Here is a 19179-nt window from a genome sequence, read left to right as displayed (position 1 = left end):
CTTGGACTCAAAGGCTGATCAGTATATGGATATGTAACCTCTGTTTATTGATTTACCGAGACTGTGTATTATACCAGTAGTCAGATAGGGACTAAGTGGAGAGGCCTGAATATTGTAATGTAAAAGAACACTTTTGCTGGACTGAGATAATATTAACAAGGGATCAGTGTAGGGACAATTGATTAGAAAGCAGAGACTGAATATATGAGAAACTGCGCAGACTACCTCACTGTCCTCTCAGCCACATATAAGAGAAATTCATAAACCTGCAGTGTGAAGAGCTTACGATATTGAATTGACTATATGGTCATGTCTAAGGGGGAGATGATGAAATACCCACTACACATATGAAACATATGTCCTTTTAATGGTGGAGAAAGGCAAGTCTACTAGAACCTGTGTTATGCAAGGCAAAATAGTATAACTACAAGTGATTTATTGTGATACTGGGTCAAACCCACAGCAAGAAACCTGAGTTAGCAGGACATTTGGCTGTTAAACTCTTGGTCAACCGGAGACATATAAGGAGAGAATCATATTGAAAAAAACTGCATAATCATTTATGTCTATTTATGCTGTTGAACTTAATTCATGCTATTTGATATCAGTAATATTTGCCAGATAATCATAGTTAAAAGAGAGGTACCTCTTAGTTGTAGGATAGTTGTAGGATAATAGAGAGGAAGGAATATATATGTATAATAGTATAGGTATTAGATAGTACTATTTATCAATTATATACAATTGTTTGTTTAAATTACAAATTATATTATATTTCAAAATACTATAAAAATCCCTTTAAAAGCTCATACCTCATTAATAAATGTGCCAGTGTGGCTACTAACGGTAATTTCCATGTGATATTACTAATTTCTGTGTGCCTTTGGTCCAGTGAAGGGGGGCGCAGGGTTCCTTGGTCTCCCTCTGGTGTTGCTCCAACCAGGACACTACCCAACAAAGACCCTTCAGTAATCAGACCAAGGTGGAGGCACTGCACAATCTACAATACAAGGTACTTAATTAATTTGCAGACCGCACATACAAATTGATATATACACCCTAACCGGGAAAAGGGGTGTTACTCTCCAGGTAGAGAGGAAAAACCACCAGACATTTTAATTAAAAAAAATGTTATGTTCAAAATGTTTATTTATAAAAAATGATTTAGTTAAAAATCTCTTTAGTCACTTCCTGTAATTGGTCCGACCGTTGCCAGGGCGCCGAAATAACAGCGCTTGCGCCCCAGCTATATGGGGCAGCCAGGCGCGCCTCTGCAAGCCTGCGGGCTGATTAATTTGGCCACTATTAGTTAGTCCACTCCTGAGTGTGTTTAACAGGGCAAGCCCTGATTGGCCAGCATTAGTATTTAAGGCAGGGAGGGCTTAGCATCCCTGCCAGTTATAGCGCTTACTGACCCAATTTGCTGACCTGCTCCTGTCTGTCGGACCCTGTCCTATGGATACTCTGCCTGTTGGACTTTCTGCTGTGACCTTCTGCCTGGACTTTGGACTCTGCCTGTTTGCCCGTGACCCTTTGGCCTGTACCTTGGACTCCGCTACTTTGCCTGTGACCCTGATCCTTGGGGGGGTATTCAATTGTTGCTTTTAACGCGCTAAAACAAAAAAAAGAGCGCTCGAAAAATATTACAGTTTATACGGTAATATGCGCGTAAATACCGTTAATACGGTAGTTTACTCGCTGTGAAATTTAGCGAGTAATTACCGTATTAAAGCTAATATTTTTAGAGCGCTCGTTTGAGAGCGTTAACGGCAACAATTAAATACCCCCCTTGGTGTGTTTACTGACCACTATGCTTGTTTGTGACCCTTGACCTTGGCTACCGTCTGACTATACGCTGCCTTCTATTCAGCCTCCTGGCCTGCCGCTAAGGGCTTGTATTACCAACTCACACTACGCCTGGAGTTAAGTCCTGGGGGCATCTGAGTACCGGTGAGCATATAAAGCTCTAAGGGAAAGGCGGCTGCTATAGGTGAAGACCTCCATCATCTTGTTCTCTGAGTTGATGTTCAGACCGTCAGCCTAACATGTGTTTTCTTTTTTAAAAACAAATTTGTACTGATATGATTGAGGTATGTTCTATATAGCTTTTTGATATCATGCAATTACACCTTGCAACAGTACAGATGGATGTGGTAATGCATCATACAAAGGTTAATATGCAGGGTTGGTATTACAATTATGTCATGAAACATAGAAGTAATACGGTGAGTAAGGGTAATGAAGAAATTGCACGCCTATGTGTTCCAGTGTCACTCAGGAGAAATAAAGTAGTATGTAATGCACTAAGATGCCTTTGCTCATCAATACAGAGAAGAGCAAATATAAACACAATGATGTGTGCATTCGATTTTACGTCCTGTGTGCTAGTCCCATATATATCAAGAAACGTATTGGCTGCAATCGCTCGACCTTGAATACAGACGTGAGTATGCCCGATTTACGTGTGTTTTTTGTTTTGTTTTTAAAATGCACATTGTCATTTCCCCTTCCTGCCCGGCCGTTACCAGGGCAACGGCCGGACGCCTCTACAGTAGCGCTGCGTCCCGGCGGTGCTGGTAGCCGAGCGCATGCGCGCAACAGGCAGCCTGTGGGCTGATTTAATGAGGAGGGCTGAATTTACAGGCATTAGCCTGCAACTGTGTATTTCAGGGTCAAGTCCTGATTGGCCCTGCTCTGCCTAGTAATTAGCCTGCAGGAGTGTATCAACTCCTGATTGGTTTGTGTCTGTATTTAAGGCAATGAGGTCTGCTGTCTCATTGCCGGTTATAGCTTCTGTTGCCAGTCTGCTGACCTGCTCTGTGCCTTGTTCCTGCCTGTTGGACTTTCTGCTGATTACCCGTGTATGACCCTTTGCCTGGATTTGGACTTTGCTTGTGTATCTCGTGACCCTGACCTCTGGCCCGTTTACCGATCTTCCTGTCTGCTCGTGACCCTTGACCTCGGCTTGTTAATTGGAATTGCTACCTGCTGCCGGCCATTGACCTCTGCTTGGACTTCACTCCGCTTGCCTGGGTTCTCCCCAGCCGGTACACACTTCACGACCCTCTGTCAGGCTGCAGCCCAGCCTGTCCCCACCATCAGGGGCTCCAGTGAACACCTGACTGGCAGAGTAGACTCCGGGTTGTGTTGTGCCGGCTGGAGGGATTCCTAACATTATAACCGGCCAAAACACGTTCTGGAGACGAGGTTAAAATGGATGGAAGCGGAACTACACCGTCTCCGGCGCAAGCCCTAGCAGGCCATGTTGAGTTCCTGTACCAAATGATCCAGGGATTGTCTGAGCGTTTGTTCAGGAAGAAGTTGCAAAAACTTCACAACCCACTCCGAGTTCCACCTGTGAACCTAAAATGAATTTGCCGGATCGGTTCTCCGGAAATAGATCCCTGTTCCGGAATTTCAGGGAGAGCTGCAAGCTCTATTTTCGGTTGAGACCCCGCTCCTCCGATTCAGAGCAGCAAAGAGTCGGGATTATCATTTCCCTCCTACAGGGTGACCCTCAGTCCTGGGCCTTTTCCTTTCCGCAGACCAGTCCTGCCATGCAGTCAGTAGAGGCTTTCTTCGAGGCATTAGGTCTACTATATGATGACCCGATCGAATGGCCTCCGCTGAAGCTCATCTACGGGCCTTGAAGCAAGGCCGGCGGTCGGCAGAGGAATACTGCGCTGAATTTCCTGATAGTGGATGGAATGACCCTGCCTTACGCAGTCAGTTTCGTCTAGGCCTGTCGGAACAGATTAAAGACTCTTTGGTGCAATACCCGACTCCTACCTCATTGGAGGATCTGATGCACCTCGCCATTAAAATCGACAGAAGAATTAAGGAACGAAAGTCTGAGAAGGAGGCATCTTCTCTTCCATCTGCCTTGAATCCTGTTATCACGGATGGTGAGGAGCCTATGCAATTAGGAGCGTATCGTCTCTCCCCTGAGGAAAGAGACAGGAGGCGATCACAAGGCCTATGTCTCTATTGTGGCACAAAGGGCCACTTCTCCCGTTCCTGCCCTAATAAGCCAGGAAAAGAGCATGCCTAGGGAATGAGGTGAAAGTTCACCTAGGTCTGCAAATTGTTTCCCCAAAAAATGCTGTATTAATCCCTGCACAGCTCACGTCCAGTGCTGGTTCTGTGGACCTGTCGGCCTTCATTGACAGTGGAGCTGCAGGCAACTTCCTCGACATCGGGTTTGCCCGCTCTGCTGGAATTCCGATGATAAAGCTCAAATCTGCCATTACTGTATGTGGCTTAGATGGGAGTCCATTGCCTGGCGGCAAGATTACCTGGGAGACCCCGCTACTACAGTTGAACATTGGAGCTCTCCATTTGGAGTCCATAATCTTCTTCCTTATCGAATGTCCGTCAGTTCCTTTGATTCTGGGCCACCCTTGGCTATCCCGTCATAACCCTGTCATGGATTGGGTAAAAGGAGAAATTGTCCAGTGGAGCTCTTATTGTACACAGTCTTGCTTGACACTGCCTCTGCGTGTGATTTAGTCTATTCCGGAGCAGCTTCCCTCACAATATCATGAGTTCTGGGATGTCTTCTCTTATTCCTGGTTCTAAGTTACCCATGGGACGCCTGTACTCCCTCTCTGGTCCAGAGACCAAATCCATGCAGGAATACATTGATGAAAACCTGGAGAAAGGCTTCATCAGGCCATCCAAGTCTCCAGTAGGAGCAGGGTGCTTCTTTGTATCCAAAAAAGACGGAGGACTAAGACCCTGTATCGACTACCGAGGGCTGAATCTCATTACAGTCAAGAACACCTATCCCCTTCCCCTCATCTCCGTACTATTTGATCAACTAAGAGGTGCAACAATCTTCACCAAAATTGATCTTCGTGGTGCATATAACCTCATACGTATAAGAGCAGTTGATGAGTGGAAGACGGCATTCAATACGTTCTCTGGCCACTACGAGTATCTGGTCATGCAGTTTGGTCTTAGTAACGCCCCTGCAGTATTCCAGGACCTGATTAATGAGGTGCTACGTGAGTTCCTGGGACATTTCATTGTTGTCTACTTGGACGACATCCTTATATATTTGGAGTCATTATCAGTACACCAGGGTCATGTCAGACAAGTCCTACAAAAATTGCGAGAACACCATCTCTATGCTAAACTCGAAAAATGTGAGTTTGAGGTTCAGAAGGTATTCTTTCTAGGTTATATAATCTCCTCGGAAGGATTCTCCATGGACCCAACCAAGGTCCAAGCTATCCTGGACTGGGTACAACCGAATAACCTCAAGGCGGTCCAGAGATTCCTGGGATTCGCCAATTATTATAGAAGATTTATTTGCGGCTTTGCTGATATTGTGGCTCCTATTGTCACCTTGACTCGCAAAGGAAGCAACCAGCTAACTGGTCAACCCAGGCAATAACTGCATTTGAAACTCTGAAGAAAGCCTTTGTGTCTGCTCAGGTCCTCAGACATCCAGATCCCAAGGTACCGTTTATTCTTGAAGTTGATGCCTCTGACGTCGGTGCTGGTGCCATCTTGTGACAAAAAGATTTCCATACTCACCGCTTACATCCATGTGCCTACTTTTCCCATCAGTTCTCTTCAGCGGAAACCAACTATGATGTGGGAAACCGAGAGCTGTTGGCAATCAAATGGGCCTTTGAGGAATGTTGACATTGGTTGGTAGGCGCTGCACACCAGATCTCCGTTATAACGGATCATGAGAATCTGCAGTATATACAGTCAGCCAAACGACTAAACCCCCGGCAGGCTCGTTGATCGCTGTTCTTCACCCGTTTTAACTTTGCAATCACCTATCGTCCAGGTTCTAAAAATGTCCGGGCAGACGCCCTGTCCATAAGTTTCCTGGCACACCATGCTCCAGTTACTAGTCCGGAGTCTATTGTTCCCTCGTCTATGATCCTTGCTGGGTTAACCCAAGACCTGAGTTGTGCCCTACAAAGGTTTCAAAGATTAGCTCCTGACAATACTCCAGTAGGATGCTTGTTTGTCCCAGTTCATCAAAGGAAAGCGGTCCTTGCTGAAGCACACGATAATCAGACTGCTGGACATCCTGGAGTTTTCAAAACATTGGAAATCCTTTCCCGCACGGTATGGTGGCCATCTTTGTCTACTGACGTCAAGAGTCACATTCTTTCTTGTGAGGTTTGTGAAGGAACAAAATTCCCAGGACTCGCCCGGTAGGTCAGTTGGTTCCGTTAGCCACTCCTGCAAAACCTTGGACACATTTGTCCATGGACTTTATTGTTGATTTACCACCCTCTGCGGGACACAATACCATTTGGGTCGTGGTAGACCGCTTCAGCAAAATGGCACATTTCATTCCACTAACCCGGCTTCCTACCGCTCGAGATCTGGCCATTCTCTTCATCCAACATATTTTCTGTCTCCATGGACTTCCTTCTGATATCGTTTCTGATCGTGGTTCACAATTCATTGCACAATTCTGGAAATCCTTCTGTACCCTGCTCGGAATTAAGCTCAGTTTGTCGTCCGCATACCACCCTCAGTCAAATGGGCAAACTGAAATGGTTAACCAGTCCTTAGAGCAATTTTTACGATGCTACACGTCGGAATTCCATGATAATTGGTCCTCCTTGTTACCCTGGGCAGAATTTGCTTGTAATAATTCATGTCACTCATCTACCAAAACCTCTCAGTTTTTCTGCAATTACGGTTTTCACCCCAGATCTAACTCCTTGTACTCACTCAAGTCCGCTGGTATTCAGGAGATCCGCTCCACTGCCAGGGATCTCAGAGTTATCTGGAGAAAAATCCAGTCATCATTGAGACAAGCCTTATTTGATGCAAAAAAAAATTCGGACCGCCACCGTACCACCTGCTCCCTCAAGATGGGCCAGAAAGTATGGCTATCTACAAAGAATATTAGGCTCAGACAGCCTTGCAAGACGTTGGGCCCTAAGTTCATCGGTCCGTTTCTTATTATCAAGCAGGTGAATTCTGTCGCATTTAGGTTAAAAATTCTGGGCTCGTTGAGAATCCCCAACACATTTCATTGTTCTCTATTGAAGCCGATACTATATCCTAGTCAAACCCAGTCTTCAAGTTTGCCTGAGAAAAATTTAAACAAACCACAAAGATACGTTGTTCAGAAGATCCTTGATTCTAAAAAAGTGCAAGGTCAGGTGCACTTCCTAGTGCAGTGGAGGAATCGCGGATTAGAAGAGCGGTCTTGGAATCCACAGAGACAACTCCATGCCCCTAAACAGCTGAAGGAGTTCTTCAGGAAATTTCCGAGGAAACCTGGGTGTCGGGGTTCCTTGACCCCTCCTCAAGGGGGGGGTACTGTCACGAGCCGCGGCGGTACTCACAGCCGCCGCGGCTCGCTTCTGTCTTCTTCTGGCGTCCCAGCCGTCACCTTGACGACCGGGACGTCATTTCCCTTTCCTGCCCGGCCGTTACCAGGGCAACGGCCGGACGCCTCTACAGTAGCGCTGCGTCCCAGCGGTGCTGGTAGCCGGGCGCATGCCCGCAACAGGCAGCCTGTGGGCTGATTTAATGAGGAGGGCTGAATTTACAGGCATTAGCCTGCAACTGTGTATTTCAGGGTCAAGTCCTGATTGGCCCTGCTCTGTCTAGTAATTAGCCTGCAGGAGTGTATCAACTCCTGATTGGTCTGTGTCTGTATTTAAGGCAATGAGGTCTGCTGTCTCATTGCCGGTTATAGCTTCTGTTGCCAGTCTGCTGACCTGCTCTGTGCCTTGTTCCTGCCTGTTGGACTTTCTGCTGATTACCCGTGTATGACCCTTTGCCTGGATTTGGACTTTGCTTGTGTATCTCGTGACCCTGACCTCTGGCCCGTTTACCGATCTTTCTGTCTGCTCGTGACCCTTGACCTCGGCTTGTTAATTGGAATTGCTACCTGCTGCTGGCCCTTGACCTCTGCTTTGACTTCACTCCGCTTGCCTGGGTTCTCCCCAGCCGGTACACACTTCACGACCCTCTGTCAGTCTGCAGCCCAGCCTGTCCCCACCATCAGGGGCTCCAGTGAACACCTGACTGGCAGAGTAGACTCCGGGTTGTGTTGTGCCGGCTGGAGGAGTTCCTAACACACATTACGTTATTTTTGTGTTCATTAATGAATCCGGCCCATCATGTGCATGTTTGCATCAAACACCACCTGTACATTGAGACATTGATAATAATGGCGAAACATGCGTGCAATCTACAGCTCCCAAGACATTAGGTAATCCTAAGATGCTATAGAAAGCTAAATTTAGCTCATGACATTGTGCCTCCTGCACAGGGAAGAGTCATATGTACATTACAGTCTGTTAGTGCACTTGTCACATGAGTAAAGTGCCTTGAAAATGTCACCTGTGTAATGCCTAAGACTTGGGAGCACACAGATTGATATGAATATGTGACTGTGACGTGTAAATCACACAATAATTTGTTAAGCCCAGAAATTGCATCAGAGCATGCAGTTAAAGGTTCCAAATCAACCCTTACCTCCTCATAAATGATTCAGGAGGTTCCTGCGGTTCAGGCGAAACATCTGAATCACCTCCTGATCTGATAGGAATTGCAGGGCCGACCTTGTGCAAAAAAGCCTCACCCGAATCTGTACATGCCGCTGCTGATCATCCTCCCCCTTCTCCTACGATTTTCCTCCTTCGTATGCTGTATGGCAAGCAAAGCAACCACACCATGAATTTTCCCAATCATCAACATTTTCACACACCCTCAATAGTAGAAAGGTTTTGGCCCTTTTTCCATGTATGATACTCTAGGCTATGCAGTTTGAGCAATCTCGCCTATCAGAACCAGGTTTAAACTTTCTGCCATTTTCCTGGAGGTTTTATGTGTGGTTTTTCAGCTTAATACATTGCACAATTTGTATTATGTCCATTTGTAAAAATTGGGATGGTGGTTTCAAATAATGTGGTTGGATATGCACTTTCTCCTACCCTATAAACACTTCAGAGGACTTCATACCAGTATTACATCTAAAGAGATGTAACTTATTGAGGTATAAAAAAAGACTATTGTGTCTCTATTTACTATAACAGAAGTGGACCAGGTGACTGGATATTAGTCATCAATTTAAGAGATACATAACTTAATGTGCCAGTTTGTTCATTATCCATCAGAAAGGTTTGCAGAGAACAATGTTCACCTGCAGTTCACAACATTCTATTTGACCTGTTGACATAACTGGCCACTCATACTCTGAGTTTGAAATGTTCAGGCTACAGGAGGAAGGACTTTCTCCTCAGGCAAAAGAGACTTTGTTGAGAGAGAAATACATTTACTAATATATTGTTGCCTGGAAAAGCAGCCACGTGAGGGAAAAACCCATCACAGTGAACAAAAATAGCCTGATTTACGAAGCACAACACAAAGCACCTTGATTTTGTACCATGCATCTTCATGGTCCAGCCAGTGCACATCAAGGTCCACTCCTCCGCTCAACATTCCAGAGTAGAAGTGCAAAGAAGTGGAAATATCTTTAAGAGATGAACTGTAAATATAATATAAAAGTACAATTTGAATTGCCGTTTTTCACCTAGTAAACTGCTTGCTTTAGCCTTATTTATTGCTTAAATAAATCAACAGTGGACATCCAGCATATCTTTGTTACATGTATCACTTTTGCCTGAAACTTTTTATTACTGTACATTTGTGGTACCCCAAAGCCCTGTTGAACAGCACAGAGGAGTGCATAAACGCTTTTAAAATGCAGGGCTACAAGGGGTTAATTGTGCTCCTGAAAACTTGTGCCCAGGAGTGATTGACAGGAGGATGAAGGCCCTGATTGGCTGGGGGAGTAACAGGAAGAGGATGTGCAGGAAGGAGGAGAGAGAGAGAGCAGCATGGTAGAAGGAACAAGGGGGAGAACGTGCAGCCGAGCAGAGACAAGAGTGAGCTGCTGCCAGAACTGTGACATTGCCAGCAAAGCGGACAGAGAACAGCTGGGGACACGCAGTGGGCGCCAAAGACAGTCTCCACTAACTGCAGAGCCGTCTCAAGGTAAAACCCTAGTCTGCAGTGTACTGCACACACCCCAGTGTCAGAGGGAAGAGTGATGAGAGAATCTATCCAAAACTGACATTGCATTCTTGTACAAGGAAGGATTGTGAGAGCTTTTCCCCAGATCATACCTTTACACAGGCTGCAGGGAACAATTAAGACGGTCGTTTCAGCTATATCCTGTGTGTGTGCTGATATCTGGACACCATACCCTGTTGCAAAGCACATGTGCTGAAAGAGATTCATTGACTGTTGATAGAACAGCGCCATCTTGTGGCTGAAATGAGCAACAGCCCTGCTTTCTACTATAATACTTAACCCTTGATGGAAACCTCTGCAGGACATTGGAACACTACCAAATTCCTGTGCACAGGTCAGCCCAGGACTGAGTGGAAAATATGGTAACGTTACCAGGGATAATATTGGTGCACCAAATGTTTTAGATGATGTTAATGTTATGTGATTTACCTAAGAATTGATTTATTAATATTGAAGGTGTGACATTCAGTGTTAGTGGTACCGCTGCAATTCAAGTTAACTCAGCAGTAGATGCTAAAAGTGGGGCGCCTGACCATAGGGAATAGCACGGTACCCCAAACACCTGAATAAGAAGGAGCCCTCTAGTGTGCGCGGTAGTGACCGTAAGAGTCTTGATGGGTTATTACTGATGGTTCTTGCATCATCACCAGTCAGATATTGCTAACTTGAAAGTAGTAACTGTGATTACCAGTGTGCCTTATTAGACAATGTGTATGTTATATGTTAAATGTTATTGTGCTCTATGCTGATCAGACGCATTATTTTGTCATTACTATTGAGCTAAAGGGGTCAGTGGCGCGGTGTCTTACCGAAACTATCCTTACCGCATTCTCAATAAACCCAAGTTGTTTGACCAATCCTTGTCCCTTTCATTGAAGTATTTATCTCCTGACCACCGGATATCCGAACAGAAAAGAACCTGACTCGTGTCTGGAGGACAAGGTAAGGGAAGGATTCCCATCAGTACTCGACCACCACACATTGCTCAGAATGCTCTTAGAAATGCACTTCACTGCTGAAGGACTAAACCTTAATGGGCCCTAATTGGCGAAAACTGTATTTGCAGGTGCACACACCACCGGTAATAAAACAGTCCCCTGTATAATAACAATATTTAACAAATGTGCAGCATGTCTCCACCAACCACCCTGATTTCCACCATAACAGGGAGATCACAAGTCTGGGCTCCTACTGCTATTATGAAATCCAGCCATAGAGCTAGATAGCCATAGCTAATTTTCACTATAACTGTGAGACTATGAGTGTAGATTCTCTCTGTCCCGGGCTTGTCTGTGCAGGGATAGGGGAGAAGGTGGGGCAGCAACAAAAAGCATATATTCTAGCCCTCCAGTGAGTTGTGGGAGCAGGAGTAGTTAACAAGATCGGGACCCGTGAAGTGCCAACATTGCCATCCCACTGTAATGGACATGAGTCCCTAAGGTCCCTTCCCATTATACCAGAAGAGTAAACAACCAAAAAAACACTGTTAGGGACACACATTGAGGACTCAGTCAGTCTAGTTTAATACTAGCTATAGTGGAGCAGTGGAGTGTAATGTGAGGTAGGTGTTCACCAGAAAACCCCTGCAAGTAGGTATGGTCTTTGCTGCTAACCCCATGCAGGTCGTGGTACTCTGTACAGGTACCAGACGTCAATGGTAGATGAATGTGACCAAGAATGTATATATGATACACTGGATAGATGAAGATGTAATGAATATAGTAGATGGATTAAAATGCTAGGAATAAACCGGATTGGTGGTGATACCAGGAACACTCCAGATTGTTGACATTACCAGGAATATACCTGATTGTTTAGGATACCAGGAACATACTGGAACAGAATATATTACCAGGGACACATAGTCAGCAAGCAGAGTAGTCATAGACTTAATAATCTGGCACCTTATTGTAGCCTCAGCTGCTTTAAATAGTTTAGGAGTAATTAAGGGGCGGGGAGGCAGCAGCCATTAGGAAAGTGAAAGAAGTCTTATAAGGAAGGGTATGCGCATGTTTGAAGACACAGGATTTGCCTTGCTTGTATCCCTGATGGTTTCTCGAGTTCAGGAACCACTGACTCAGTTACAAGTTAAATGCCAACCTTTATTGTTGAAAACACCACAGCACAGCATACAATATAAGACTTTTGTTGTCGCCAGATGATCTTCCCAAATGCCACCTAGATCCCAAAAGTTCCTCACGAGTCCAACATGACCTCTTGAATCCCGACCGCTTGGCCCAATATCACTCCTTTGCCACAAAGCAAGATTCCACAGCCGTGGTACACTGCTTTTGGCATTCAGCCAAAGACACTCGGTTCATGGAGGATTTTGGAGACAATCACTTAATCTTGGATCCTTCGGACGAGAACGCGGTCACTAGTCCAACATCAAAGGTATCCCGAACACCAACTCCCAAAGCCCAAGGGGAAATCGACTCTCCTCCCCTTCCAGCCTTTTACTGGTGACACTTGTCCTTGGTTCCAACCCTCCTGCCTTCAGACTGCCACTTGCCACAAAATGGCCTCACATGACATTCAATACTCCCATTTACTTTGTCACTCAGTCCGAAGTCCACAGCAGAAGGAGGGAGACCACGTGGTGCAGACTTGAAATGCATTCCCTTCTCCTCCAATCTGATGTGCTGATTGACCAGTCTACATTATGTACAAAGTCATGTGATCTGCAAGCTATCTGCTTCCATCACATTAAGTCTAATTCTATAATGTATGACATAAAGAGAATAAGTCTAAGCAGGGGCATATTGCTGGGTAGGTAAAGGCTTGCTGGGCCATTGTTAGATAGCAATGCTCTCTGTGTGAGGATTCTTACCTTCTCCTCGCTCCTGTGTCCCAATCTGTTAGCCGCGCGGCACTTGCAGGATCGCGGTGGGGCCGGTCACATGACTCCTCGGTGAGAATGATCACATGATCACGCGGCGGGGAGTTTGAAACCCTTCCTGTACAAAAGAGAGGCTCTGACGCTAAACCTGTGTCAGAGTAACAGGTTATTTACCTACTGACTCCCGGGAGTTCAGCTTGTCCTGTTGGTTCTACTGTCTGCTGACTCTAACCTGTGTACCAGACCCGGCTTGCCTGCTGTTTACTCTCCTCGGATCTTCCTTCTGCTGTTCAAACATCTGACCTGTGTACTTCTCCATGTGATTTCTTGATTGAGGTGTCCCTTCGTTAGTCTAATCACCAACTTTCCTTATTAGCACTTATAGACTCAGGCGTAGCGGAGAACTTTATTTCTGCAGAGACTGCTGCTAAATTACCCATACCCACCATTTCCCATCCTCAACCTATCGCTATTACCGCTATAGGTGGAAGTCGGTTTGTGGGCGGGTCAGTTAAATTTCGTACTGTGCCTGTGTCTCTTAAAATTGGTGTTCTGCAAGTTGAGACCATCTCATTCTTAATTATCCATAAAGCTATTAAGCCTCTAATCTTGGGACTACCTTGGCTCAAAACACACTCTCCAGCACTGGATTGGCAGAAGCCTCAAGTGTTATCCTGGGGTTCATGTTGTCATTCCCGTTTACAAAAAGTGATTATTCCCGAAAAAAACCCTTGTACTCCCAGCCTCTACGCCTGATGATATTCCTGCTCCATATGCCTCTTTTTCTGATGTCTTCTGTGAACAAGAGGCCTCCAAGCTACCACCACACCGGCCTTGGGACTGTGCAATAGAATTGCTTCCTGACAAAACCCATCCACGTGAGTATATCCTATCTCTATGCCGGAATCTCTGGGTATATCTGCTTATATTGAGGACAACCTAAAACAAGGGTTCATAAGGAAACCTACTTCTCCAGCTGGGGCTGTTTTTTTCTTTGTCAAGAAAAAAGATGGAGGTCTACACCCATGTATTGATTATAGGGGTCTTAATTGGATCACGATAAAAGATAGATATCCTTTACCCCTAATCTCTGAACTCTTCGACAGAATTAAAGGAGCTTCTGTTTTTACCAAGTTGGATTTACGGGGCGCTTATAACTTAATCCGGATCAAAAGAGGGGATGAATGGCAGAGCATTTAATACTCATGACGGCCATTTTGAATATATGGCGATGCCCTTCAGGTTATGTAACGCTCCAGCAGTTTTCCAACATTTTATGAGAGATCTTTCAGGACATGCTTTATCGTTTCATGGTCATTTATAAAGACAACATTCTCATTTACTCTTCTGATCTAAAGTCCCATCGAGAACATGTATCTACAGTTCTGACTCGCCTTCTGCAGAATCAATTATTCTGCAAACTTCAAAAATGTGTTCTTTGAATGTGAACGCCTGCCTTGGGTTACATAATTTCTGGCTCTGGTCTTCAGATGGATCCCGGGAAACTTCAAGCAATCTTAGATTGGCCTCAGCCTGTCGGGCTTAAAGCAATTCAGCGAGTCTTGGGATTTTCTAACTTCTATAGACAATTCATTCGGGAATTCTCTTCTCTAGTGGCACCAATCACTGCTTTGACTAAACGCTCTAAAAATTCTAAAGTTTGGTCGCCAGAGGCAGTTAGAGCTTTCACTCTACTAAACTTAACCAAATGAACCTAAAATATTCCTAAACTGCGCCCCCCCCTTCAGTGTTGCGCCCTGGGCGGTCGCCCCTATCGCATAGCCCTAGTTTCAGCCCAATGTGAGAGCAGATCGAAACAAATGTTTGCCTATTGCATGGGGACAGTTGGCACAGTCACTTCACAATGGGGACATGGCCACCACACTGCAGGTGCGTGCATAGTGCTTTTGAAATGCTTGGCTGTCTGTACTCTTCTCCCCTCCAAACAACCCATTCACGGCTGCTCCCAAAATTTCTCACCGCGTCACAAAGCTGTACTGACTGGGAAAGCGGAACAGCGCCCTCAAATTGGGAAGTTTGCACTTACAAGCACTTCCATGTGGCCTCAGTCTCCATCTTTATTGTTGTCAGAATCCTTATTTTGTAAATAATTTGCCTATCTCTTCATAGAGGCTTTACAATGGACTACTGTATTCCAGCAGCAAGCTACGTAGCTCATTTAACATCATCGTATAATTATGATACTGCAAACTAAATCAGAAGACAGATTGTCACATAATTTGACCGCTTCTTGTTACGATGATTATTCTCACAGTTACAGCTGGAAGCGTCTGTATCTTACTGTACTAGACTGACAGAGAGAGAGAGAGAGCGGCACTGCTACCAGCCAATCACTGTGCGCCTACTAGAGTCTGCGGGAAGAAGTCGCCTGATAACCGTTCTGCTATTAGTGGGTTTCAGGCATGTCGGCGATTGGCTGTTTTCAGGCGGGTGGGCGGGTCTGAATGTCACCGGTAACTTCCGGTTTGTAGTAATACACAACAGTCCCGATCTGGGGGGAAGCAATGTGCTCACATGGGTTAATACGATAAAGGTGATATGTCTGTAATATCACTGCGGGCAAACTATAGCGCTGTTTTCCAGCCACGTACGAGTAATGTTTAGTGTTAGTGTAATAGGGTTATTCATGCGCTCCTAGCACAAGTAATAATTAAAATTCTTAATCCTGCGCGAAAATTATTTTGCTTCCTAGTATTATACTAGGTTTTTCTTCACCAGGGGTGATACCTGTTTTGAGCTTTTGTGCTATGTTGCCTTTTGCACTTTAGCAGGTCTATTTTATAATGAAAGAACGATTCCATTGTTCAGTTACAGATATTTGTGGGTTTACCGTGGTGATGGACCAGCTTTCTGTTTTTTATCAATTGTTGGAAATGCCAACGTGAACAAAGTACTAATTATCAGTTGTTATTTCACAGAAAAGGTTTATATTCCATGGGCTCTGTAAAAGTCATCATGTAGTCTTCACACGGTTTCACACTTATATTTATTTATTTCTTAGCTAGATTTGACCACTTTGAAGATGCCACCTCCACCCCCGGATCCAGCATTTGATCTTAGAGGTATTGGTGGAGAAGTCAATTGCCTGCATTTCAGTTGTAAAGTTGATAAACCATGTCCACCCCTTCTATTTTCTGGGTGAGTAGTAACAAATGTCCAGATGGGTTTTATTATAGCACCGCTGTACCTAAAATACAGGTTGATTTAAAATGAATAATTACAAACATTAAAGTTTATTTTTTCAAGTTCAGCGTGATCCCAGGCTAAGGCATACAGGGCCTCAATTAGAGTCGGACGCAAAGTCCATTTCAGGCGCATCCTGCACATTTCCACTGATGGGGCATGCGCAGTCAGCAACAGTTTCCTGCAGTTCCGTCTGCTTTTCAGACGCAAGTGTACACTGCAACAACTTGCGTCTCAGTACGAGGGAACACGGAGTTATGTAGGCGTGATCGTGAATAATTCAGATACTATGGGCGTCTACCCGCAAAAAATACCCTAGTTGGATCAAGACGCAGGTGGAACACATGTCAAAATAAGACTGAAAAAGTGCGGCAGGAATTAGGTGGCACAAGTAGTTAGCTAGCTGTGGGAACTGGTCGCAGCTTGGTAGGGTATTACGAGTGGGGCGCAACTGGGGTTGCATGCCACTCGTGATACTCTACCAAGCTGCGGCGCACTCCCATTCCTACTCTTTCATGTAAGTCTGACGCTCATTGCGTCCGACTCTAAATGAAGCCCACAGTGTATATATGTCTATGAAGAAAACTGCATGTGTTAGCAAACCAGAATATAATCTCTGAGTTGGAATGCCAATCCACTTGCACGTGGTGTTTTTTTTCACCCACTCATACCATCACACTGTTGCTATGCAATCACATATTTGAAATCTTATGGTATGTATATGATTTTGTTTGCATAAACTGTTGAATTCTGATATTTATTTACAGTTTATAACATACAGCAAGCGAGTTGATTTTATGTTTATATTCGCGGTGCAAATTCCAGTATTTTAATTGTTTTGTGTGTCAAATAATCCTATTTCTTGATAGAAGTTGAAAGTTTCACATTGTGGGTTATTTAACATTTCTCAAAACCATAATAACTAATCAGATACTGACTTTTACTAAACCTAAAAAAGCTAATTGCTGGTTGTTTGCTATGTTTTTAGTTTGCACCTTTGAGCAATGTTTGCAAATAACCTTATGTGTGCCACTTTACGGCAAGCTATTTCCTCTGTAATCACACACTTTAGGGTTAGAGATTTCCGCTATGGTCACTATACAATACTCGCATTTCGTATCTGAAATTTGTCCCTATATTGATGTATGCGTGCTGCCCCCAAACCAGCAGGATTAGAATCAGCCAATTAAAGACAATTGGGTCTCTTTTGCGCATGTCAATTAATCTTTTTGGCAGTTGTCTGCCTAACGCATTTAAAATTTATGTCAGAGAAGGTAGTAACATAATAGCTGTGTCATGTAGATCGCCATGCCACATGATCACTCAGTGAACAAGAAATGGCTTATGAATGAAATGTATTGTGCTTTTATTTTATATTTGAAAAGCAATTGCAACATATAATTAAGCATTAAGTCGTATTGGATCTCCCGAACCATTTTCAAACTGTGCAGGCATTTCTCAGAAGCACAATTGTAATTTCATAACTTGTGCTCTTTTCTAACTGGCTACTTTAACAGACTTCCTTGTGCCCTATCATCAAAATAGCCAGACCTGTTGGATTTGGCCACTTTCATGTATTGCCAAATGGGATACTGATGCTGTCACTTGAGTCATGTGGGCAACTTTGGAAATAGAAATATTTCTTAAAATTATCAAAATCTTTTGTCTCTGACTTGTTATACCCAGATCCTCCAGTGGGCAGATTCATGTGTGGAATCTAAATACGCGGAGAGCGGAGACCGTGCTAAATGGACATGATGGCAAGTCAGTCTACTGGATTCATACTCTTCATGATAGGGACTGTCTTATGAGGTAATAAAGCCACACATACCTCCAGGCTGTCCTTTTACCTTTGAATGGTGCTTCTGATGAGTATTTCTTTATATCTTTGTGCTTGTGATTTTTTTTTAGCTCCAAAACTGTAATAGCATATATAATGATTATCTATAATGTTGTCTTGCTAGCCATTAAAGTTACCAGTGTTTGTTTCTCTTTTTAACCATACAGAGGTCTGATTTTCTTCTGGCTGACATGGAACTTATTTTTTTATTTAGTTTTGTATGGACAAATTCCCACAGACTCCTTAAAGTATCTGATGCTTACATTTTCAATAACACGTTTTTATCAGAATGTAGTTTAGTGTTTTGTTGTGTTTTATGATAATTTGTATCTAAGTCCCTGGTGTGTGGGGCTTGTGCCCTGTGAACAACGTATAGGAGCCTACATGGATAGAGTCTAGCATAGTTATCTCACTGCTAGTGTCATTGTTTGTAATGTACTGCTGCCTTGTTCACTAGGGAATTACTTTAGTAAGTGAATTCAAGATTTAACCCACATCTTGGGATTACTGAATCCAAATATTCATTTTCCTGGAATTGTAGTGTGCAGGACACAATTTTCAAGAGCTAAAATTTAATATGACATTCTATGATTATTTATACACTCTAAATCATAAAACACCTTATGGGACAAATGTAAAAAAAAACAGCAAGTACCATTATTCTAAACAGGTATTAAATTCACAACCATAATGTTATAGTGTATAAATGCCACAGGAACATAATGGTTTTAGGCAGAGCCGTAACTAGGGTGGTGCGGGCGGTGCCGTCGCCCCGAGCGCAAGCCCGAGGGGGCGCAGCAGCCGCCCGCTACCTTCCCCTCTGTGGCTCAAAGTAAAAAAAAAATATCTAAAAAAAATAAAATAAAATAAAATAAAAAAATATTGCCCCCCCCCCGCGACTCATGCAGGGGGGGTGCCGCGAGTCGGGGGAGGGGGGGTCGGTTACCGCGAGTCGGGGGAGGGGGGGTCGGGTGCCGCGAGTCAGGGGAGGGGCTAGTGTGGTGGCTGGTCAAAGAATGATCACACTGTCTGTCAGACAGTGTGTATAAAGTTATTTGTCAGGACCCGCCCCCTCCCCTTCCAGGATGCTGTGCTCCGCTCCACCCCCCCCTCTGAAAAGAAAGTGAGGAGCGGCCATTGCTGAGCAGAGAGAGTGAGTCCCCTGCATCTACTGCTGACTGCTATGCTGACCATCCAGGAGGGAAGAAAAATAGGTAAGTAAATGTTATATTGTAATTAAAATATATATTTAAAAAAAAAAAAT

General features: G+C 44.3%; 1 protein-coding gene across 2 annotated transcripts in view; it reads left to right on the top strand.

The window, feature by feature from the left end:
• Window positions 1-15338: 15338 nt before the first annotated feature.
• GNB1L (G protein subunit beta 1 like) overlaps window positions 15339-19179 on the top strand; it is a 28786-nt gene continuing 24945 nt past the window's right edge. Inside the window, exons 1-3 of one of the 2 annotated variants that reach the window (XM_075216542.1) lie at window positions 15339-15425; window positions 15894-16030; window positions 17762-17887. In XM_075216542.1, the coding sequence (XP_075072643.1) occupies window positions 15915-16030; window positions 17762-17887 (242 nt within the window). In that variant the 5' untranslated portion in view covers window positions 15339-15425; window positions 15894-15914. The remainder of the gene's footprint in view (window positions 15426-15893; window positions 16031-17761; window positions 17888-19179) is intronic. The other variant, XM_075216533.1, reaches the window with a different exon arrangement.

The sequence above is a fragment of the Mixophyes fleayi genome, chromosome 1 (genome assembly GCF_038048845.1).
Source record: "Mixophyes fleayi isolate aMixFle1 chromosome 1, aMixFle1.hap1, whole genome shotgun sequence".
NCBI classification, from domain to species: domain Eukaryota; kingdom Metazoa; phylum Chordata; class Amphibia; order Anura; family Limnodynastidae; genus Mixophyes; species Mixophyes fleayi.
This window is presented reverse-complemented; position numbering and strand designations above follow the sequence as displayed.